This window comes from Mycetomoellerius zeteki, unplaced genomic scaffold (genome assembly GCF_001594055.1).
Source record: "Mycetomoellerius zeteki isolate Tzet28-1 unplaced genomic scaffold, Tzet1.0 scaffold169, whole genome shotgun sequence".
Classification (NCBI taxonomy): Eukaryota; Metazoa; Arthropoda; class Insecta; order Hymenoptera; family Formicidae; genus Mycetomoellerius; species Mycetomoellerius zeteki.
Window position 1 is genome coordinate 515336 of NW_017256643.1, and position 26321 is coordinate 541656.

At 38.8% G+C, this 26321-nt stretch overlaps 1 protein-coding gene across 1 annotated transcript in view; it reads right to left on the minus strand.

Moving 5' to 3' along the window:
• LOC108721399 (POU domain protein 2) overlaps window positions 1-26321 on the minus strand; it is a 144881-nt gene that overhangs the window by 87681 nt on the left and 30879 nt on the right. The window contains 1 exon segment of the mRNA XM_018445937.1: window positions 25170-25202. Coding sequence (XP_018301439.1) covers window positions 25170-25202 — 33 coding nt within the window.

Genomic DNA, 26321 nt, shown 5'->3' on the forward strand with positions numbered 1-26321 from the left:
CAATTAAATGGGCAATTTCTTGGTCGCTCGTATTTGCGGAAAAGATTCATTCTTAACAACAAAATGATGGTAAGGGATGAGATTTTTTATCGATTTCTTACAAAATGTATATGAAATTTTTCTTTTTAAGCCAAAACCAGACTAGTAATAGAATGCTAATTTATAAAAAATTTTTTAAATATATTATTAAGTAAAATTATATTTAAAAAAAATTAAGATAAAATATCTCGTTTTAGAATATGTTCTCAATTAAATCTCTTTTTATCATATATATATTTTACATGTATTGCATATAATTTTTTTTCTAGAAAGAAAGATATCTCTTTTTGGCATGTGATTCTAATGGTCATTGGCATCATTTCGAGCATGTTGCACGAGACTGACCTCGTCTCTCTGTTACAGGAGTTGTCAGAAAACTGTGGAACCTCCTTTCTCGCCAGACTGCCACCAACCCTCTCGAGTGCGGCCACGACGTGTAATTGAATTGGGTTCTGGCTTATTCCAAGCAAATACACGGCGCGCCTTCCTTTCCTTCCTCTTGGATACAATCTTGGATACGTGCGGAAATTTTGTGCGACAAGATTGAGAGCAAAATATATTTATTAAAGAAAAATCTGATGACGATTAAAATCGCGTGCAGAAACGTAAAAATATCAAAGTGTACTTAAACATAATTTTAAATATAATTATTTTTTAATTTATACTTTTAAATCTTAAAGCTTCTGTCTATTCGTTACTATTTATCAGATTGACAGAAACGAGAAAATACACAATAAAATTTCTTGCAAATTATATTTGTATAGAAATATTTTTCAACAAAACAATATTTGCAATCGATAGAATAGACTTCTAAAATATATTAAAAACTATCTTTTCTTGTTTTGAGAAGAAATTAAATATTTATTTCTATATATGATATTAACCCGTAAATGATACCTGGGTGCGAATTCGCATCAGCAAAATTTCCAACTTGGGAGTATTTGAGAAAATTGATTTTGCTTAACACACAGTTTTGAAAAAACAACGTTTTTTTTTTGAAAATTCAATATTACCAATCAATTGGTTAGAAAATTTTACATTAGAAAAACATAGGTTTTACTTTAATTTCATTTTTTATTTTCAGAAGATACCATTAAAAACGCCTATTGCAAATTCGTACCCAGGTGTTTTTTATGAATGCTCAAAAGAGACGTGTCCTTTACAAGTTAATTTAAGTTATAGCTGTAAACATAGCTTATTTAATTATACATAATTCATTTTCAGATATATGATTATTTATTAATTAATGAAACAAAAAAATGTTTTCAAAGACACCAGAGGGTTTGCGGGTTATCGCCGTGTTTTCATCCATTACTAATGTCAACGTTTCGTGAACCTTGCCGTCCACTTCATCAAGGTGAGGAGCGCACTGATAAAAAAAATATTTTCAGTATATTAAGTCGGTTTTATCGGTGTTGTTTTATTGAAACATATTTCCAACTTAATATTTGCAAGAATTTTTATTATATATTTTCTCTTTTCTGATGTCACAATCTGAAATAGTAGTAATAAGTGAACAGTAGCCTTAATGATAAAGTTACGATGTAAGTATAATTTGAAGATGATATACTGAAGTGTTCTAAAAGATATTTATTACATATAAAAATGCTTTCTAAACACTCTCTCTCTCTCTTCACAAATTTCTGCGCTCTCCTCAATATTATTTACGATAGTGATAGATTGTAATATTGTATCGTTACATCAGAATTAGCGTAACTTACGATAACAGCAGTCGTCGTCATGCGAAACGAATCTTCACAAGATGGAAACAGACGCGACGTGTACGTGCGTACGAGATACAGCAGGAGGAAGAGAAGGCAAGAGGTTCTTTCAGGAACGAGAGCTATTTGCGAGACTCAATGGAAGAGGGTCCTCGAAAGAAGGCGGTGGGCGGGCCGCCCTCCCGGTTATATCGACCGCCGGCTTCGCTCAGCCATTCCGCATTTTAAAGGGAAAATTTCCGTTTATTCGGACCGGCTTCTCTCCCACGGAATTATTCGGAGGAGTTCGCCTCGCGGATAGCAGCTCAGATGGAAAATAACGTGACCTTTTGCTCGTGGCAGGTCTCCCGGGAATCCAGCAGAGCGTTCCTGTCCTTCGCTTCCTTCGCCTCTTTCATTTCCGCTAGAAATTTCGGCATGCCCTGCAAGTCGAACGTACACAGCAAAATCGGATCGTCGGAATTCGCCAATCCTGAATTCGAGCGCGCGAAATACACATATATTACATCCACTGCACTATGATATTCGACAAGATATCTTATGTTTTCCGAATTTTTTTGTCCATAGCATACCTTAAGAATACTTCCTGTTAATCTTAAAGCATAAAAGTTACATTTATAAAGAACAAATATTCAAAATCTGATATTAAAAGCAATAATTTAACAAATATAGAAATATTTTCAGATTTACGTATAGAACGATATGCGATATTGAGCATTATATCGTTACATCGCGAATTGAAATATCGCAGAAATGACACATAACCGAATGAGAGAAATGGCGGAAGGTAGGGACTAAACAAACGAGACCTCTTCATCAGACCATCGAATTCCGAAGTTGTTTGCTCGTGTTGAACTTTGCGCGCAGCGAGAGAGAAGAAAAATTGCGAGCTCATGCGAGAGCGAGCAGGAAAAAATCGGAGCAGGGAGGAAAAAAGAAAGGCGATCAGAGAAAGCGACTGCCAACAGTCCCGCGCGTGATGTCCTTTCCGGCTTCATCCTACGTCTGTTTCATCCTTCCTTCGATCGCTGATCCCGCCTCGTGTATCCGCTATTTATTCTAGTTATTTTATCACACGCCCGAGAAACAAGAATACCTTGCAAACTTCCTGAATCTTCGATTTAGCATTAGATTTTGAGAGCTAAACAAATCTCATCTATTTTCTGCATCTATCATGTGATGCAAAATAATGAATAATACGAAACTAAAACTGAACTATTAGATCAAGCACGTTTAGCAATCGGTCATAATTTCTGATTAACAATGTTTTAAACGGAATATGAGAAAGTTAGTTGTTACCCAAGATTCAGAAATCTGCTTATCACACGCTAATCTCGTCTAGTGTTTTGTAACGCGTCATAATGAAATCAATGGATATTATGCAAAGTACACTCATTATCAGGAAGTGTAACGCGTGTCGGCATCGGATAGACTTTTGATTAATTAATTATGCAAATCCGCTAATTAATTGAGAGAGCTTAGCGTGAAATATTACGTTTTGTGAGTTTGCGAAACTTCCCCGACTTCCATCAGGGATTTCCCTCGTAAGTTTCTATATAATAAGCGGTGCCCGTTCTAATTAGCATGCAACATAAAAGTCGCGTCGTAACGTAACAGCGTTACATAACGATTTTGTGCACTTCGCTCGCAAACGTCACGTACAATCCGCGAAGGTGTTAATTATCCACAGACGATGTCTAACCGATGTGGCTTATAAGTATGTTTTTTTGCACAAGAAATTGCAGTGTATTCCACAAGTCGTGAAACTTTGTACCCTTTCTCTTACCGGGGAGACGTTACTTATAATTACCGTGGATACACTATAAATCTGCATGCTGCTGGATTCGTAATATAACTAGTAAGCCAATAATTGCTACACAAGATGTTGAATAATGAACATCGAGATATTGTGCAATAAGAATAATAAAGCTACTCCTACAAATTAGTTATTGCAAATTAACATTTTGTTGCAATTGCCATTGTAATATTCTATTTTAATTACACTGCAGCCAGCAATAGTATGCGGTGCAATATGGGAAATATACATTATATAATCAATATATTAATTTCTTAAATCGCTTGTTATGTATATCGAGCAAATTAATGTCATAATTAAATGTTATAACTCTAAAAAGAAAGTTTAAGTAAGAATGCCCGTTTCTACCCATTAGATTAACTTTAATCTCGGTTCAACTTACTCTTTTTAATTCTTTTTTTTAATTCTTCTTTAATTCTTCTTTAATCCTTTTTTAATTCTTAAAATTAGAAAAAGATGAAGAGTTAGTTAAGTCAAGATTAAAATTAAACTACATTGATAGAAATGGGCATATGACTACAGTATCGATCATTGACCTACACAAATTAATATATAGTACATGACGATCATCTAAAATGATGATTCACCATCAAACTAGTTGTATCAAAAATTACATTTACCGTTCGTATTAACGTGATGTAGCGATAAACGAAGAAACATAAGATACTGCCTCGGTCGAATATATCGAGAAATGATCGGTGATCACAGAAGCGGCCATGACCACCCACGTAACACGATTTATCCTGCTACAAGGTAGGTTCTCGAACCCGTCACTCGTGTAATCATACGAATATGAAAAACGGGAAGATAATATAATAATCAGTTAACAATATGATCGAATTTGTTCGCACTTTGCATCAGTTCATCGTAATCATTGCGATCACAGGGCCGGATCTCCGGAATCCAGACAGATTAAATCGCGCGATCACGTATTCAGATCGAGAAAATATCAGATAACGAAATAAACGCAAGCCGGTAATTAATTAATTAGCAAACCTATTAATTAATTATTCTCGCCTATCCACGTAAGCCTCGTGAATATGAATGATTTTGTCAATTTAATCACGATATCAATTCAAAGAATCAAATCTACTAAATCTTTTAAATTTTATACACGGAAAGAACGATTTTGCTGAAATATCTAGAAACTTAGGTAGATATATGATCTGCGAATAAGTTAGACATCAAAATAATTATTTAGGAAACTCAAGCATGATAAGAAATATAACAAAAAGTTTTGATATTTTAGAAACTAGTTTCAGCATCCTACATAATTACTTTGAGAATTCGACAAAATTTATTTCCAAATCTAATGTATAACAGCTACACTTTTAAATACTTCAGCAAGACCGTTCTTTCTATGTATATGGCCAATCGCAAACATAGATGATAGCAATATTCTCACAGATGCGCGATCTTTTTTTCAGGCCTCGCCGATGTCCGCGGGAATGAATTGCGTAGAGCAAATCGCCGGCAGATCAGCTCACAATCGAATAGGGGGGCGAGGGGGACGGGGGCAAACGATAAAGGCTGATCGAGGACTCCCGCGAAGGTGGACGGATTATGCGATCGCGAGTGAAGACACGAAGAAGGATCCGTATAGGTGCTTCCCGTCCTGCTTTATGGCCGGCCAATCGCGGCCTCATATCTCCGACACCCGAGATCATCCATCAACCTCCGGGAGCGAACAACCTACGTTCCCGACCTCGTCTGTCCTCCTACGAGTGTCATAACCTTCGTGAGCGTCACGACCTTTACGTCGATACCTCTGCAGGGGTACCACCGCTCGTACGTTATACGCGCTCGAAATAGCCTCGTGGCGGCGGCGGCGGCCCCCCTCATCGATTCCCCGCCGATCTCATGATTTGTCGGAAATACGATTTGATCTCGAGGTCGTTGCCACCTCCGGAATTGTACGGCTATTTCGGTTATTATCTTTATCAAAGTCTGTGATGATTTCGTGATGCGTTCGAAGTAGTGCATTTGAAATACAACATCTAAGCAACTTTTATATTATATTATGCATATTTTTATTACAGGACTGCATTCAAAAATATTCCTCGAGTGTGTCATTTTATCTTTATTTAACATTCGGTGAACAACAAGAATAAAATAATACTCGAAGGTAAAATAATACTTGGATAGTGTTTTCGAATGCAGTCCAGATTGTCAATAACATTTGACAGCGAAATCCTTTGATTCTTTGTCCAGAAATAACTGAGCGAATATTAAATGGAAAGGTTTAACTGATATAATCATACATGAATCAGATCTTCTAACTATTGAAGCGTTCAGTTGCTCGGCTGAATCGCTGTCAGTTAGTGTTTTAAGACTTCGATGTATTAGAATTAGATGCGAGGTCAATAATTATAAAATATCGATGTATAGTTGCTGCATGTATATAATAACATATGCAAGATGTGCGTGAGTTTTATTGTTTTCCGGTGTTGAACGATAAACAGCGGGGTTCGACGACTCTTCGGGCTTTGCATGCCAACTCGCATACCCGCCGTGTTTATTTGCCAAGGTAAGTTGATGATGCTGCTTTATTACCTGTTTATTCGTTTCCGCGAAACGAGTCAGCACCTTCTTAATTGGACTACGTCATGGTCGCGATAATGTCTTCGAACGTTGGTCACGCGACCTCATTTTCGTCAAATAAATCGCTCTCACTTTTTAACAATGCACTTAAATCGCTGCCCCAACAGAAAATACGAGGCTTTTACGTAACGTTTTACGTTTATGTTGCACGCACCATTGCAAAGCGCCGAATGCTCACTCGGTATCGTAAAAGTCACCGCTACCTTAGATCTGTTTTCTTGTGAAATTTAAGATAATTGATCTTTATACCTAATTACATAAGTCAAGTACATAAATAATAATTCTTAAAAATTTACATCTTAATACACAAAATTAACGTATAAAGTTTATTTGTGTAATGTTTACATTATAAATATTATATATTTTATTTTTCATACAAGTTAATTGTAACTAATAATTCTTTTAAGAGATAATTCTAGAATAAGAAAACAGCTATTTATTTATTAAATATATAAGTATATAATGACGGTGGTTTTACACAATCCGAGAGGTAATTTGTTGGGCTTGGCGATGGTTGCACTCGTAGCTTGAAAAAATTGCATTATTGCGGGGCAATAACAACCATTACCTGGATCTGATTCTTGATGCGCTTACTCTTATGCTTAACGAGACGTACGTTAATGATCTTTTATGCGCGGCATTATCAAAGATGGCGCCTAATGAGCAATTGGCCGGACTTTACGCTTAATCATGGTCGAAAAACGTGAGACTTGGAGTTTAAAATAATCTAGTTTTTACGGTAATTATAATATAGTCTAAATCTACTGATTTATATTGATTTATACTGATTAATTCCAAGTTAAGAAATATAAATACTAATAATAGATAAAATATAAACAGCACGTTTAATGAAAATTTTGTCTTTATTATAAAAATCGAAAGGCTATCACAAAATTATGATTGTTCTTGAAAAATTTGTAATCTCATTCCGTAATTTTATTTACATCATGTAGATGTTTGTATAAATTTTACAAGAACTTATGAATTCAAATGTCATTATTATTAGAGAAGAATATAGAAGAATAGAGCAAAAATCTTGATGTTCACAATCGATATTTAATGCGAAAGAGATTATACTGCTGATGTTTCGTCCCTTCTGTCTCTCCTACACGCAGGACGTCTCAATAATACAGGTACCGAAGCGCGAGTAGTACTACAAGTAGTGCCAAGAGCCCACTTGTAATATATGGCCCTTAAATCATCAGGTAAGAGTGGATGTAGTGGCTTCACTGTCTAACCACGTGGTAACCGCCCCGCAAACATATCAATCAGTATTATAGTATACACTTCTAAAGAATGCTGCAGCCGCCCTCGTTAATACAATATCTTTCATTTCGATATCCGCGTGATTATTTCCGAGACTTCGCCATTATTTTTTCGTCGTCCTTGTTATAATCAGAAAAGTTGAAAATATGAAGTTTTCATTTTTATGCTCGTTTATAGAGTAATAAATTTTACATAAAGTGAGCATATACAGAAAGAACGATTTTGCTGAAGTATCTACAAAGTTTTGGATCTGAAAATAATTTTGTTAGACTACCAAAATTCATTTCTGATCACGCTCGAGTTTCGTATATCATTATTTTGATGAACCAATAAAATTATTTTCAGATTATTTACTTCAATTTTCATATACTTCAGCAAAATAGTTCTGTCCGTGTATTGATAATAAATTGTAACAGTATTAATACATAGAAAGAACAATTTCGCTGAAGTATGTAAAAATTCAAGTTAATAGTCTAAAAATAACTTTATGTATATATCAGAAGTTATGAAGCTACACTCAGAGATTTCTTCGATTTAAAGAATGTTTCTTTGCTATAAAAGCTACGCTTAAAGAAAAAATTTCTTTGATTTGTACATAATTTCTTTAAATCAAATAAATTTTTTTATTTTATTTAAAAAAATAATGTTTAAATCAAAGAATGACGTTCAAATCAAAGAAATTTTTTCTTTAACCGTATAGCAAATAAACATTTCTTTAAATCGAAGAAACCTTTCTCTGGATGTAAAACATAATATATAAACATAGAAAAACAAAGAAAAAGCTAATTGAAGAAGCGATCGCGGAAGACTTCATGCAATCCAGCACAACGATCGACTCGTTGTAAAAAATGCTGAAGTTAAAAGGCGTTTCCGCTCGGCAGAGACACGAAGGAAGAAGCTGTTTTATGCGGTATCGGTTTCAATTCTACACTCGAATCCTTGTTAGGCACTCGCAGAGTGGCGAAAAGTGCACGACGCGATCCGAGAGTAAGCGACGAAGAAACAGCCGGCGAGCGAAGCGAGACGCACGCAACGCTGCGTCGGCGGTTCTGCAGCACTGCAGCGTGGATTACGATACCGCGGCATACTACACGCCAGTATCGCGTGCGTTCGGTTAATTCCCCGCGATTCACGCGCGGCGGGAAACAGAGAGAGAGAGGAAGACGTAAAAATCGCTCATGATGTTCTCTAATATTTCTTTCCTTTTTCTTTTCACGAAGAGATGTTAAACGATGTCGATGATACCGCTGAATGCAATAATGAAGCGTCGGAAAGTTTCAGGTGAATTTTTTCGCGAAATATGGCTGCGTGAATTAATCCTAGAATGTTATCGATATTGAATTATACAGTATTGCTATTGACAACAATAAATTAATTATAGTACTGATAATAGTAAATTTTATATATGAAATAGGCTCTTAATTAACTGTTAATTAATGTAATACATTTTCATACATTTCACACCTTTAATGACAAAATATTTATAATTTAAACTTTTATAATCACAAATAATATAATTATTAAGAGAAAAAAAATAATAAGCCATCAAATTTAATCTTAAAGTAATATACAGTATGTAGTTCAATGTGTGTGTGTGTGTGTATTCTAATAACACTAATCAATAAAATACATGATACAAAACTCAAAAAATTGAAATTTCTTATCACTTCTTATTACAGACTCCGTTATAATACTAACTACAGAAGAATTCAAACTATTTCAAACTAATACGTAACAGATTGAATTTTTAAAAGCTTGTTCCCGCTTGGCCTAGCATGGCAGATTGAATCTCCTGATGACCACTGAAGGCATAGCTTAGCGCTCATGACTTCGCTTATTCACACGTAAGATTTATATACGATAGCATTCTAGTTAACACTAGAAGTACCGAGCGGTACTATTATTATTGATCGTTTCTATTTTTTAGAAATTAATATTATACTTATTTCCTGTATAAAAGATAGAATTCTGACATGTTTTGGTGATTTTTAATAAGTTTTTTATACTGAAAAAGCATTTGGTTTTTTATCACTTTTTATTTTTCAGTAATTTAATCACCTGATCCTTTTAATGAGTAAGAAATATTGGTACTTCTAGTGTTAAAGGATAGTTTATGGAAAGCTGTTGGTGTATATTTTTTAATGCTCTTCTCGTTCGCTGTGATTACAAATGACACTGGTAAACAATTAACAGTCAGTGGTAATCTAACTTATGAAGTCGAACACACATGGTATATAAGCATCTGCTCTCCGAAGGAGGTACATGGAAATGCCGGATTGTACAGAGCGCTCCTGGATAATTTCCACGGTTCAATTACCAACGAAATCGAAATTGCCAGCGAGAGCGTGCGTGTATCTTACGCTGTATGGCGCAGTAATGATTTCATATCCGCGGCCGAAAGCCGTTGCCGTTCCTGCAGATTATCACGGTAATCAGGCGGTACTGACAGGCGGTTGAGTGGTAGTAGCATTGGCCGCATGGCAGGGAGATGAAGTCGTATCGCGAGGAGTGGTAACAATGAGCGCAATGATAATGCGTCCCGCGCCGTCGTGAATGGATGAAGAAGACGAGATAGAGAGGAGAGATGAAGAAGGGAGAGGGAAGGGATGAAGATGCGTCGAGGATACGCCGAGGATGCCCCAGGAGATCATTAGTCCACCTGGCCACGGCCTCGGGTAACACTTAACTGCTTGACAAGCGTTGCGAGCCGTTATCGGTTTGCCTCTAATTATGCACACGTGACCACACGTAATAAGTACCTATTCACCCTTCTTCGTTTCTTCCCGACTTTCTTCACGCTTTATTGTTGGGACGTGCGTTTAGTGAAACTAGTCCAGAAATATTGTTAATAGAAAAAGTAATAGAACGGTATCATGGAACGTTGTTCTAAAAAATTTTATTTTTGGGGATATTACGTAACATACGTCTGAAAACTTGTATATTCAGCTTAAAGATAATTAGATATCGTACGGGAAAAAAGGATAGATCGTAATGATCCATAAACGTTTCAATACTACGATTAAAATATCCACCATTGTCATCCTCTGAGAATCGTATCGCAATCCGAAATGCCGATCGATCCTTAGTCACGGAAGGAATGCGCGGCACTGCGTTTGATTTATACCGAGCGCGGGCTTCGTATGCACACATGCGTGTACGTGGAGAAGCAAAAAAAAAAAGGAAAGGAGATATGAGAAGACAGAAGTATGGCAGCGCAAATCTTAAATATGTCAAGGTAAAACGCGAGAGATCCGGACGAGTCGTAGCAAGAAACATGACAGAGATGATTTCTAAGGAAATACTCGCACTGCGAGTTTTCAATCTTAGAAATGATGTATCTAATAATAATACCAATAAAATTTTAATAGTAAAGTTTTTGATATTTCTCGAACAATGTTTTAGAATAAAAGCGATAATAAAAATTTTGATGATTTAAATAAACTTTAATACTGGAACTACTAATGATCCATTAGAATTATCAAATAAGGTGCCAATTTAATTTCTTATCCTTGTTTTCGAAGAGTTAGCTTAATGAAGAGTTATTTTGATATTATTTGTATCATTAAAATTATTTCTATTATACACACATATTTTTTCAATATTTAATAAAAAAAAAATGGAAAAGATTAGCAGAGCCAAAATGGCATCATCGACAGTTCTAGCATTAAACGCAATCGTTGATAAAACCTGAACAAACTTTATAAATATTATACTAGGAAAAATAATATATATGCAGCTATAACGTTAATATGTTATTTTATCATTTTCATAAAAATTATTGCTTGTGTGCGATATATAAATTTTCATGCATATATACATATAATTAAGTGTGATGATAATGCACAGAAGAAAAGAGTAATGATCGACTTTGCGTGGGTGGAGAACAAGAAATCGCAGTAGAAAAAGAACGAAAGGAGTCTCGCGAAACTGGATCCACGTAGCGTGTGGCGTGCACCAGGACGCCTCGGAATCGGCTTAATCGTGATTAATATCACGAGCTCATACCGCATGTCGGTAATTATCTACATGTGTTTTACCGAGTTGAACCGATCGTGCGCCCGGCCTCCACGTGTGGGAACACGATTCGGATTCATCCTCGCCCGCTACCATCCTCTCCTCTCCATTCTCTTACCATCCTTTACTCCTCCAGATCGCTAATCGCCTCATCACACCAATCGCCGTTTCGAATTTTCGTTTTTGTCTTCTAACATCAACCACAATATATACGTTCGTAATAAAGGGAATACGTTTCAATTCTTCTTACGCGTCTAGTAAAGAGGACAGTACTATTTCTTCCGAGTGTTACGTGAGTACTAGAAATCAGCATGGTCTTAATCGTGACCCGATACAATGGAAATGGAGACCCATTGTAGTCACAAATATACAAATACACACAATCTAATATATGTATCTTATTCAGAATTGCAAAGTACACTTTGCACGTACAATCTGTGTTAAGACCTCAGAGTCACTATTACAGTTTTACGCTGAGATATTAACAGCAACTGAAAATCGACATTTTAATTTCAATATTAAATGATTTCAAAAATTAGTTACTGATATTTTGGATAAATAAATCTCATTATACCTATGCTATTTCCAACTATGAATATATCATGTCGCAGCTCTAAGCGCGCTTTTATGTACCCTGGTCTTCGCTGATACAGCTGCTATAGAGTTAACATGCTATCGGCAGTATAGAGCAAAGAAAAGATAGAGATTATCGAAGGAGAAAGAGACGAACGAATCCAGTAAAAAAGAGTCGATAGTGGGAGGTAAGAACCCGGCAACTATAGCAGAAAGCACGTATTATCATATAGCAGCGTGACTCCGAGCGGCCACACGGCTCATCTGAATAAATATCGTATTATAATTAAAGGAATCGTTCGATCCATAAATCAATGAAGTCAGTTTATATATCAAGCCTCACCTATATAATGTGTACCGGTGCAGGGCCCGCTGGGCCCCGCACTCGCCGTGGGGGGGCCCCCTATGCTAATGGCGTCCTCTCACGAAGACTAGAGGAAGGGAAAGAAAGAAAGAGAAAGACGGATAAAGACGCGCTATATCCGCGGTACGTTCGTTCGGCCCTGACCCGAACCTTCATGAAATACAACCCCCTTCACCCCTTTCTCTTACCGGCACCGAGCCTCTGATCTTCGCCGACCGCAACCGCTTATCAATTTGTTACCGCGCGCTGTTTGTTAAATCAAATCAAGGGCTCGCACGCCGAGTCAATAAATAATCCTGCTTAATATGTGCCTTGAAATCTGCAACCCTCGTATCGTGCTAGTCTTCAGTATATAACCCAGGTCAAAGCTCAGTGGCAGCTCGTAGTAAGAAATAAATATAGAAAATTAAATCAGATTGTAATGCACGGAAAGAATGATTTTATATTTGAAAATTTAGCTGGATGTATTATAGAAACTGAAAATAATTTTATTGTACTATCAAAATTATGCAGGACACTCAAGCATAATAAGCAATGCAAAAAGTCCTTTTGACGTTCAACCAGCTTGAGCACCCAACATAATTATTAGTCCAACAAAATTTAATTCCAGATTTGTATAGCTACATTTTTAGATAAATATTTTAGCAAAACCATTCCTTCCGGAAATAAATATAGAAAATTAAATTTTTGCAATATTTTTCTAATTATTAAATGAACAAATAAAAATTTTACAGAATTAAAATATTTATACATAATGTTTTAATAATTTTGATGGCTTAACGGTCGTCCATCTGATGATCCTCTCATGTCGCAATTTCCTTGCTCGATGTTACCCTTCAGTAACATTATCTTTTCGGACCACGCCGCGCGTTCCACATCTTCAAAGAAAAAAAATGATACGTGTCCCCTTTGTCCCCTTTACGTTTATTATGACGACTCTGGACGGAGCGTGGACGTACGGTAGTTTATTTGGGCGGCGATGGGGTCCCGGTTTGCGGGGCCGAACGAATTAACGACGCGGCCGCGATTAACAAAGGGCGATACAAATTAGATTAAATCGCCGTAGGGGGCGGCATCGCGGTAGAGAAAGGCGAATGATGATACTGCTTGATAAATAGACGAACGTCATGCGATGCCTAAACGGAGACTTCGGCTCCGAAATGGAATGCCAACGCCGACAGAATGCTCTGGCTATCTCCCCGTTAAAGAAGAATATTTTTCCTACCAACGAAAGCGAACATTATTAGCATCAAAGCTATACTTAATAATTTACTCATTTTCCCTGTATCCCTGTATTCCCTAATTAATACAGGATAATCGTTGCAAAGAAAAAAAATATCCCGTATATCATTTGTAGGCGCTTTTCCCGCGTCCTTTAATTAGAGGCCAAACAATTTTCTATTCGGCAGAACATCAGGGAATAAATCAATGAACGAAGTTTCGTGTCTGGATGCAGAAGTTCCCTCGAGAAACGAACAAACGTTTGGTCTACCTACCTACCTACCTACCTACCTACCTACCTACCTACCTATCTACCTACCTACCTACCTACCTACCGGTGGCTGCAACCACCCACCTTCTTGCGTCCACATAAATTTCAGACACGCCATTCGGCACTATCATTATCTTTCCTCCGCTGACGAGAAGCGTCGCCGTAATTTTAACAAGTTCGTAGAAGTCTCGCAATTAAGGAAACGCGAGCATCACTTGCTTTCCGGCGCCAGAGAGCACGGTTTCCTTGTGTGAAGGCCATCTTTTATTTATATATCGCGCTGTGACTATCCGCGCACGAAACAGAAACCACAAATTATTCTCATAAAAGAAGAGCGGATGATCAAATATAATTGACATAGATACATTATAACAATGTACAAATTCTCAGGATTTAATGTGCTGCAAGTGATACGTTACAATCAGATGTGCAATTAAAAGTATTAATTCCTTATAGAATAAATTATGAAAACTATGTCGGAACAGACTGTTTGCAAATTTGTTTCCCGCACACGCACATTAATTAACATAAATAATATTTGTTTAGAATTAAAAAATGTTTTAATATTTGTTAATGTGAACAGAAATATAATTATTGTAATTATTGTAATTATTGTAATAATTGAAATGCAACTTTTTCGTTTCTTATCTGAAGAGAAAACATGATTGAGTGAAAGATATTTTCATCGTAACACATAAAAGAAGGCATCTCGATCTTTCTTACCCGAAATCCAACTTGCGTCGCGACGCAAGGTGCTCCTTTGTAAAGAAAAAACGAGGAACGAGGGTGCTGTGCAAAAGAACGGGGCGAAGGAAGAAAGAAGCGACGATGGAACAAGAAGGCGAGGTGGGCAACACGACGGAGAGGATGAGAGAGTATACGAGTAAGGATCGGAACACACCCTCGAAACGTTCGGTCGGGCCGGTGAGGCGGCCGCGGCCAATATTTAATTACAGATAATTACCGGTTATAATGCGCGGCAGATCGGCGGCCTGCCGTTTAATTGATCGGCTTTACGGCCTGATTTGTGTATCTGCCTTCGCGTTCGTGCGATCCGCCGTTAAAGCCGAAGCCGATTTTTAATCCTGCCGGGTTCTGGTCCTGCATTTCTGGTGTGGCGCACACGCCTGCCGAAGAGAATCGCATCTGATCGTTATTTAAAACTGCATTACGCAATCCACCCACCTCGTTGCCGCGTAGCTTTATTGCGCGGTGTCCGGATTACTCGAATTAAACGGCGAGCAAGTAAAAGGAATCGTCCAAGTGAATGCTACGAGAAAAAAACTGAAGTCCGTACGCGCGCTCCGGTACCGTGAGAAACCGCTAACATGCGGAAAAGTTCGTTATATGTGGCATGTTGTTTCGCGTAAGTGCAAGTGACCTGCCGTTTCACCATCAGGAATGAATTTGAGTCTTCTGATCGATAATGTGAAATTGCGTTAGATAATTCTCAAGTTGCTCAATTATAATTTAATACAAGAACACAATATATAACTGATTGTAAATAGAGATCCTATAATAATAGTTTGGCAAGAGCGGTAATCTCTTTCTTTCCTTCTTTCTTTCATTTTCTCTCACTTTCTGAAAGGTACTGGGGGAAGGTATCTGAACTATATGTCGAATGGATTATGAATGATGGCAAACTTCAGAATCTTCAACTTCCGCACTGAAGAGGACTCAAATCCAGAATCGAAGCAGTTAACTTTATTAGTAAGTACATTCCAATTGTTTACGAGTTATATCTCATCGTTTCATAAGTATATTATTTATGCACTAATAACAGTGGAAACTCATATAGGCAATTTATTTATATTGTTTATTTATTCTTGGAGTCACAAAACTATTTTCATTTTAATAAAATAAAACTATATAAAAAGATGTAGCATCGTTTATAATTTTTACTTTTTTTATACATTAAATAAATATTTAAGATATGTTAGAGGATGATGATAAGCCTGTTTCTTTCCCTTTTGTTAGAAAAACTACTAGTATTCTAAAATATAATCGTTTTAGGAATACAATATATAATACGTTGGCACAAAGAACAACGTCGACTCGAATATATTGAGAATCTCTGCCTCAATAAATAGCCGGCAGGTCGGTAAATGTTCTGCACCTCCGCCGCGCGGAGGTGGAGCAATATTCTTCTACGGAAGAAGAGAATGCCGGCAGGAGGAAGACGAGGTGGTCCCGCGTACGGAAAGAGATGCCGCGGTACCTCGGTTCAATCCTCTATTGCGTTATTATCGCATTATGTTGAGACGTGGGCCTCGAAATGTTGAGGGCCTCCCTCTCCCCGTTACGATCGCTATTCCGTTCGGACACGCGGAACACGCGTAAAAATCTCGCCGGTAATGCACGGAAAGTTCGGGTACGGTCGGCTCCCTTTGCCGAGGTCGGAGCATGCAGATCCGACACGAAATATCATTAATAGTCGTTTGCCGGATGACCGAACCCGGTAATCGACCATTCTGCGGTTCGGGATCGGATCGCCCGAAAACCGCAACACGTCGGCAATGCCGCGGCATCGGCGGCGTCGACCGATGCCGCGCCGACCAAGCACTTTAAAGCCCCGTTCGCGTCGTAATTTATGTTCATAAACTCCACCTCACTAAGTGCGAATAGTATAGCGCGGCGACCATCGCTCACAGTGAGTATTGCTCATCACGTTGGTGAAACGCCTCCTCGAACTAATTTTTCAGCGCATCTGTAGTGAGAATTCAATATATGGAATATGTCCACACAGAAAAGACGGTTTTGCTGAGTATCTAAAAATTTAACTAAATACAGATCTGAAAATAATTTTATCGGATCACAGAAATAGTTATGACGCTGAAATTGGTTGCTGAAACGTCAAAACTTTTATAGCATTGCTTATCATGCTTGTGATTCCTGCTAATCATTTTGATGGTTCAACAAAATTATTTTCAGATCACCCTTTAAATTCTTTGGAGTAGAATCACACTCTAAAGAGTGAAATTTCATTCTTCAGAATAAGATTCATTTTAAAAGTTTTAGAGAATAGCTGACTAAATTTTCAGATACTTCAGCAAAATCGTTCTTTCCTTGCAAAAGATATCTTTCGTATTGTTAAAAGAAATCGATCCCAACAAATACAGATAATTGTTACATAACATATATGCAAATGTTTTTTTACATCTAAGTTACATGACAGTTATATTCGGTATTTGCTACATGGGATTAATTAGAATTTATGAGCGAGCTATTTGCGCTTAGCCGCAGGAAGACGTGTCGTTTGCTGTATCGTATGATTGTGACAAAAACTTCTGGGCAAGAATGAAGAAGATGTCGAGCAGAAGAAACGTGCGAAAGGGATGCAAAAGGACGATAAAAAAACGGCGAGGAAGGAGGTCGCGTAGAAGCTCGGCGGAGGAATCAGTTAAGGGCTCGGCTCGGCGATGGTGCGACGAACTTTTTGTTACGGATTTAATAAGGCGTCGGGTGTGACGATCGTGTAAAAAGAAGGAGATCGAGAGGAGAGGAGCAGAAAGAAGAAAGAAGGGAAAGCTTGTCCACGAGTGCGGGCCCTACGAGAGTTCTCACGTGAGCGGGGAGGGCCCCGCCGCCGTCAAGCCACGTTCGCTTTTTTACGGCACTTCCAGCAAGTCGTAAATACGGTCATCCGGCGCAATAACGCGGCAAAACACAGCGGGCGCGAACACCGCGAGACTTTCCGATGCAAGTCCAGTCGGGTGCATTGAAGGGCCTGTAACAACCTTCGCGTCGTCGTGTAAGATTCCCTCACTTTTCGCGCCTCAACGGGACTCGTACTTGGGTCCCACCTGGTCCCACAAAGAGAGAGAGCTCAGACCGGAAGCTAATCCTACGCACAATGTCCACCGCATTGCGACTCGGCGCGTGAAGTTGCCTCCAATGTCGGTGTCATTGTTCGCTTGATTGCTTCTGGGCAGTTCTACGACGCTCGCTTGTGCGACTTTGCCTTTTATCGGGCCGCGATTAGACTCGCAGCGGACCAGAGCTATAGGCAGGAGTAATTCTCTTGTTACTCGCTTTTGATGCATGTGCATCCAAAAAATTGTAAGAACGTTTAAAATATTGTAAAAACGATTCTTTTACAATATGCAAATGCTGCAAAATACATATCAACGTATTCCATATATTTTCCTAGCGGGGATGTGTTCTTTCACAGAAAGAATGATTTTGCTCACGTATCTAAAAATTTAACTAAACAAATCTGAACATAATTTTATTAGACCGTCCAAATAATTATGTAGGAATCTCAAATATAACGAGTAATATTACAAAAAGTTTTGACATTCTAGCAACCAGTTTGAGCGTCTTATATAATTATTTTGATTGATCAACAAAATTATTTTCAGATTTTTTTTATCTACCTAAATTTTTAAATACTTCAATAAAACTGTTTTTTCTGTAGGAAATTAGTTCAAGAAAGCGTTTCGCCAACGTGATGAGCAATACTCACTATTTGTACTTAGTGAGATGGAGTTTAATAAAAACGTACAAAAAACATTTCAAACGTAAAATTACGGAACTCTTAAAATATAAAGCATATGATGTAATAAAACATATAAGACGATTGGAAATGTATGTTTCGAATATATCCCTGCAGGAGAAGCATTTCTGCATATGCTCGTGACTACGCAAATAACTTAATGCGTAAGTCGGAGTGTGAATTTATACAGCTGACGTAGTTTTGAAGTACTCGACGTGCGAAGTCCCGTCGACATGGCGAACAATTTCAGCCGGCGCGCTAATAGAAGTCGAATTACGATAATAAAGTGTCCTAGCGAGGCGAAGTGGCGTCCATTAGTTACGTTGGAGGATCTTCGAGAAGAAACGAACCTGCTCCAGATCCACTGGGAATCGGAGCGCACCCGTCTTTGCAGCGTCATCGCTCGCGGCTCACCACGATACAAAAGAGACAACGCCGCTGCCGCCGCCGCTGCCGCGAGGAGCGACGACGACCCGAAAAAGTGGCTATGCTAAATAATAGTGCTTCCGTCGGGCCGTCGTCCGCTCGCCACATAGTTCATTCATGAATCCGAATGCTTTCAGAGCCGCGCCGCGATGTAGCCATGTCGAACGCGATCCGGAATCGAATGAAGAATAATGGATCTAGATGAAGAATTCTTCGACATAGTCACGCATTAGATCGATTTAGGCCCCCCAAAAAATTAAATTTATCCGATAATTATTCCTTTCTAACGCAACATCTTATTGGTGAATGAAATTGTTAACAATAATCGGAAAAAATGACGAAGACAATAAGTGCTTGATTCTATAATAATATACTATAGTTTATAAGGTTTTATATGTAGGAGCATATGAAAATTATTTTTAGAGTAATTTTCGACATTTAGCCCGAATCTGTCATCGAAATATTTTCATCAGGTCCATTTTTTTTTATGTAAAAGAACACATTTTTTTCAATATATAGTGAAGTTTAAAAATTTTGTTAATGTAATCAAAATTTTTTAATTAAACAATAAGAAAGTTTTTGTAAGTTATCATATTTCTCTCAGTACATCTTAAAAATTCGACCTAATGGAATTTTTCTAGCAATAAATTCAAATTCAGCCCTAAAATGTATTAAAGAAAGCTGCTTTCTTTTCTTGTATTAGAAATTATTCAATTTATATAGTATAATTTGCGTTAAAAAAAGATTAAATTAAATATTAGTGCTAAATTAAATATTAGCTCTAGGTACATCGTGAGATTCAGTTGAAGCTCCAATTTCCTCGCACACTCAAGAAAGATACGTAATGTCGTGCAATCCTGAATCGATCGAACGAACTAAAATTTTGCCCTCACTTCCGAACAGTCAATTTTGCGCGATAAAGCTTCTATCGAACTGGACGGACGCTAGTTCACGGATAAAACGGTGATGCCGTTCCATCAACAATATTCGAAGAAAAAAAAAGCATCTTTGTTCGTCTAACTCTCTAGTCGCACTTTCTTTATCCTGCTCTCTTTCTCTTTCTCGCGGAAGCGGAAAAAATAATTGGCGCGGATGCGTACATCTATGCTTCTGTCAGCCTGTTTCCAGGAAGTGCAGCAATCTAGGAATTTGCGTAGGACATAGGCAATTATTACTGTGGGAACTAATGCGGCTGTCGAATCATCTTTTCCTTGTCCTTTCTGCCTTTTTTTCAGAAGGGACGTGGGTACCGTCTGGATTCTTTAATGGGACCGGAGGATTGCCTGAATGGCGCCACCGTTTTCGCGGCAAAGTGAGAGCAGACCCAACATCGTCCGCAGGTGTCGGATACTGCCCACGAACTACGTCATGATGCATTTTCTGACATGAGGTGACGAAGGTGAATGGACATCGCTCGCCCCGCAGATAGGTCTGATAAAACGGATGATGACGCCGTCTCTCATATTCACATATTCATTCGTTAACAGATTCCGGAAACTCTTACATTCCTTCGCCGCTATCTGAGAGATTGAATAACGTGTACTGTGTGCTTAACTGCGGTCGCATATGCAAATTTGCACGCACAGATAAGAGGGGATAATTACAAGGAAATTATGAACGAGGCCATTTTGAAGCAAGTTACTGTGTAGTTTTCAACCTCACACATCTTCTCGAATGTAAAACGTGATTCGATCGGCGAAATATTATTATTAACTTATTTTCAAGATAAAAAATTCACTATATTCATTAACCCTCCGTCTGTAATCTGATTTTTTGCCCAAGTGATATTTCACTCTCAAATTTCTACGAAATAAAGGAAAGCGGAATCCGATTTCTACTCTTAAAATATCTTATTAAAAAATTATTGATAATGTAATAGAGATGTTGAAAAGTAATCCTGAAATTTTCCGCTTTTGAAAGTCTAAAACGGTAAAAAAAAACTTCGGCTGGATAGAGGAAGTAAAAATAACAACTGCAGACGGAGGGTTAATGACACAAAGAATAATTATTTAAAAAATATTGGGAACATTAATCGATTTTCCATTTTCTTAAAAAAAGGGAGCTAATGTGTAAAACCATCTTTCGCCAGTCATCGAGATCAGTAATTTACGATGAATCTCGTCAATCCCTAAACGGGGCAGAATATCGACCGCATGTTACCTCCCCGACCCGTTGAGTCTTCTTGACCATTTTAGAGAAAGGCAAAAGGATGCGTGAAGGGTCTCGAAGACGAGTGGCATCAACATTTTCTTGCACACCCATCGAACGAGTTTGAGACAGGCCGGTGGCTGATGCGTTCGCGAGGGAAAGAAAAAATCTCGTAACGGGATAAACGGGCGATTGAGCATCATCGTAGTACCGTCAGTCGTCACATTCCAATACGTAACGGCGAAAAGAGCGTACATTGCGTCCTGGACACAATCTGAGGGAACGAGTACTGTGAATAGGCAACGACGGTTGGTTATATAAAATTTCTTGGAAACGCGCTCGAGAAGCGTGCATAGTTTTTGAGAAGCTCGAGCGGAGACGAGAGCAGCTCTACCAGTACTCTCTGTGCGTGGAATTACCGTGTTCGCGGAAGAAATTTCTTTGATCGCGTTTGCGAGAACCCTCTGCGTAGAGGATCCATTCTCGTGTGCTCTTTGCAAGTTAGATCGGGTTCAGATTACGAGACTCTTTCATACGATACAAGTTTTTTCAATGCATCGAAACTATCACGTGTGCCGTAACATTAATCCTTACGCGGATAAATTCTTTCCAAGAATAACAGTAGATCCACAGGTTGAGAATCCGCATGGAGCACCGAGTGGAGTCCCCTGTTTGGATTCCAATTATTCAGCGGCGTGTCCCGAAACTCTCAATTCTTTGTGAATCCTGACCCTAGACCTTTCTCCTTCCTTCTCTTCTGTCCCATCTGTCCGCGCTCTCTTCACTAGTCTCTGCATAGATAATGAACCACAAAAAGGAAGGCAACCACACGGCTTACTGTCGTCGCGGGCGAACCGACGAATCAAAAAACTTTACCTTCTACCTCCATCGACGTTCACCAACGCCATTTCCTGTTCGCGGAGAGTACCTGCCCATAATCATTATTATTCGCAGCCAAATAGCCGATGGCTTTCTTTCTCTCTCGCGCTATTGATTAATCTTCTTATCTCGGAAATATCGAAGCACTCAATATCGTGAATATTCTAATACATGTATCATATTTATAAAATCATTTCGTGATAATAAATTTTAATATTCATAACATGAAAATAAATGAGTATCATAAGTAAAGTTTTTAGATTATCTAATCGTCTATCAAAAAATGATTGAAAAAAATTTATATATTATTTTTTTAAAAATAATATAAATATTTCTGTTTGTTATTTATGCAAGGGACTAGATAGAATAATTCAGACATTGCCACAAATACATTTAGATAAAATTTAAAGAACTTAATTTTGAAAAGGAACGACAGAGGATAAAGCGACGAGGATGATAGCAATATACACCGAATGCAAAGTACCGCCGAGATCGCAATTCGTAAAGCTGAACTGCTGCTCCGTCACCTTCGCAGGTAGTTGGTAGACGAAAGCGTCGAGAGGAAAGGACTTGGATACCGCCGAGAGGAAAAGAGATAAGAGAATAGAGAGGAGGAAGGAGAGAGAAAGGCATACTCCGTCAGGTAGGAAGAACAGAGTAAAGAGACGTGGAAGTGGCAGGGCGAAGAAGAGGAGAGTAAAGGCCCCGGGCGAGGTCACCCACCGCCCCCGCCCCCCTCACTCCCCCATACACCCTGATTATCCGCCGCCGGGGGCGGGACGCTCTGTAATGAGCATCGAAGAGGTGCTCAACCTCTGACTGTTTCGAAAATTTCCCTGGCAAATCAACTTAAAAATCTTGCGACGATATCTTTCTCTTATGTGATATCTAAGTTTTATTAACAATTTTTTCTCTCAATAATATTAACAATCTGTCGCAATAATTAACAATAATATTAACATATATACCTATTCGAATAAAAAAATTAAAACCGATATAAATAATTTGTATATTTCTAAAAAATAAATAAGAATATGTTAATTATAAAAATGTTCAAAATATTTTACAGCTTTGCTTTTATATTTCATAAATAAATTGTAAAATAAATGATAGAGAATTTATTATAAATTTATAAGTAATTTATACAGACTTTAAAATATTAATTCTAAGTGACTAATTTCCTCTCTTTAACGTAATACAACCTTTTAAAGAAAGACCGGTGATTATTGTACATGTAAACATGTAAATATACAGCTTGATTTAAACGAGAACAGGTTGGTTCGCGACATAGAACACTCACAGGCGAAGATTAGGGTAAACCAGGAAGCAGCGGAAGGTGACGGGATGGTAAACGTTTGAATGGCGGAGCACGGCGTCGTCGGCTGTCTGTGAAGACACCCGGATGATCGAGCGATGTTATTTTAAGTTTTCCGTGGGGGCCCTCAGCTTCTCTCCCATCTTGCCCTAATCGGCTGTCAGCCACCCCCGTAGCGTGGGGTCGGCGGACTACCCCCGTTTAATACATACGCGCGCGTAACACACGCGCGCAATTTCACCGATCGGGAGAGCAACCGCGCCTGACACGACCCCCCACGGACAAGATTCGCCCTTTTTTTTCTCCTACATCGAGATTCGCGCCCGAGGATTCATGCCCCTCGAGGGGTCAGATTCAAAACGCTTTACACTCTCATAACCGAAACCTGTTGATTCGACAACCCCCGAAAATCTCAAATACCTCGACTACCCGCCGAAACAAAAATTCTTCAACGTTCGCTCATGTAGAAATACTTTGTTGTGAATAATTCTTGATTTCAAATAAAGATAAGATTTCTTATTTTAAAGAGGAGTTAAAGGGAAACGTAATAAATAGAAGAGAAGAAGTGGTTTTGTTATCAAGAAATATTCTGTGCCTACTAAAAGATATGAACGATCCAACAGTCCTCAGGGCATTCCGCCACCATTAGCAACGCAACACCTAGTCAACTACCGCGACTACTCGGTGTTCTCAAACGTACGATAGACCGTGAAGATGGAGTCGCTTCAGGAAAGTTAGAATGCTCTCGCAAGGCTACGCGGTTCGTTTGATGGCCTCCTGGACCATCCACGTGTTTCCACTGGATGACCGTTTACACCATCAGGTTTGGTGGCACATATTATATACCGGTGGAAGAAAACAGAAGAAGAGAAGGTTAAGAGACGAAGACGGACGAAGCCAAAGGCAGAGACAGAGCGGGAAAGAGAGCAAGAGAACGCGAAAGAGGAAGAGAGAAGGATAGACCGTTGCTTTCTTGGGCTCCGGCGTGCTTATTGCGTGATATTAGCCACGGTGGCTGCCGCCACTGCTGGGATAATCATAATCTCGAAAGGGGGACAAAACACAGGCCCCGAATCGCATAACGCTGAATTTTACGACTTCTGGCATAGAGGAGACGCGACCGGATGCAACGCGGCTTTTTATGCTCTCCTAACAGCCCCCGACTTGATATCACGCCCAGAGATGAACGGCTTTTCGAAACGTCTTTCCAACCGTCGTTGGATCCGCTTGTCGGATTCGCCGTCATTGAACTCGAATACGAAAGTGTCGACGCAAGAAGGTACTAAAAGAGAGAAGAACGTCAGTCTTGCAGAATCGAGAATTAAGTTTGCGAACAGATACAAAAAATATATTAAAAATTGAGTTTTTAATCTGCTATCAAATAACATTATAAGCTGTGTTCCGATATACTGCTATTACTGAAAAAGTTCACGTTACGTATACTGTAGATTTTCACAACTGGTGTACATCGAAACATGGCTATAAAAACTAGCTAATTATTATTTAAAAAAAACTTATATTACATTATATATGTAATGTGTGAAAAATTAGTCAAGCAATTTCTCACTATTTCTATGAAAATACGAGTATCTTTTGTTATAATCGAAAGTCGGGCCGCTTTTTACTCTGGTTTGGTGTATCTACGATATAAAACTAGCCGAGACTTTCCGCTTGAAGTAATTATTCCGAGAATTCGATCTAATTTACAAGTTTGCATAGGCACACGATCGGGTCGGTGTGCGCTGTAAAAAAGAGAGAGAGAGAGAGAGAAGAGAGAAAACAGGCACCCAGCGGCGTTACATCGCGTTTCGCAATGCTGTATGAAATCAACGGCGAATGAGGCACTGAATGGAAGCGAATTGCGCGAGTCGAGTCAACGCGTTTCGAAGTGCACAGACTGCGTAATAGGGAGGATATTTTTTTCACGGAAGATACTGAATAGAAGGTTCCGCGACGATTTTTACCGTGGCATAAGTACGGTCTTGTAATCTCTGGGAAATTGAGATCGTGAGTCACTCACCGTAAGGTCGCTCCGCAACGGGTTCGCACGAATCTGCAACAGAAAGCATTCGCATTCGATTAGCCATAGCTCTGCAACCGTAAGTGGGGCGATTAATTATTCGTATTTGGTATTAGCCGGCCTTTTGGGTCTCTCAGGCACCCGCTGCGATCAAGATAGAACATCGTATAATCTGTATTTCCATAGAGAGTGTATCGCGATTATTAATTACGTTTGATAAATGATATAATGTGAGACAGGATAAAATCAAACTGATATAAAAAAAGAACGTGTGAAAATAAAATTCTGGAATTACTTAGTGTTTGAGAAAAAAAAATATTCATAGCAGCTTTATTCCATCTTACGGTAGTAATATTCGTGATAGATGTAAACCCGTTAATCTATTATACGATGTTGATACACGCGGAACTATCATCGTGGTTTCCAATTGTCATGATTTCGAATAATTATCTATTACTGTCGGCAGAGTAATAACTCTATTTCTATCTCATTTCGCAAGGATTGTCCAGTCAACAAGGCTAAATACGTGTACATATCGGGAGCCTCGAGAGTGAATTCACATCGAAGGAAACAATGTGTATTAAATTACACGCGTCACGTAGCATAGAGGAAGCCTCAACGGATAATTTTGCAGTTTGATTTTTAATTCTCATCCGCTCAATGACACGGGTTAGCAGCTACGCGCATCGACACACTCGTTCATCCATGACGATTGTGTGTGCAATGCGATCGTGATTCATACCCGATATAATCGACGCAATCTCAGCGCAATCGCGACGGCGGATCTATTCAAGCGAACTGGCTATCTTTTTTTTCTCGCTCATAATTTGCATACGTTCAGAGAACATTCCCGCGATAATTTATCCAATCCGCGAGTACCACCGTGAGTCGATCGCCGTAAGTGATTTCTAACCGGCCGCGAGAGTCGCTTGTAATTCGCACTGTAATGGGGAACTTACGTAACGTCGGTAATCCTCACGCGCATTGCCCGCTAATGCGCCAAGCTGGCTAATAGCGTCGTCGCGTCTTGAACCCGGGATCGGATCGGGGCCTGGAGGCACGCGTCACGCGTACAGCCAGTGCGTAAAAGCGAGGAAGTTTTAAATGGTACCTCGGCGGCCGGGCACCTGCTAAAGCCGAGGGGATCGGCTC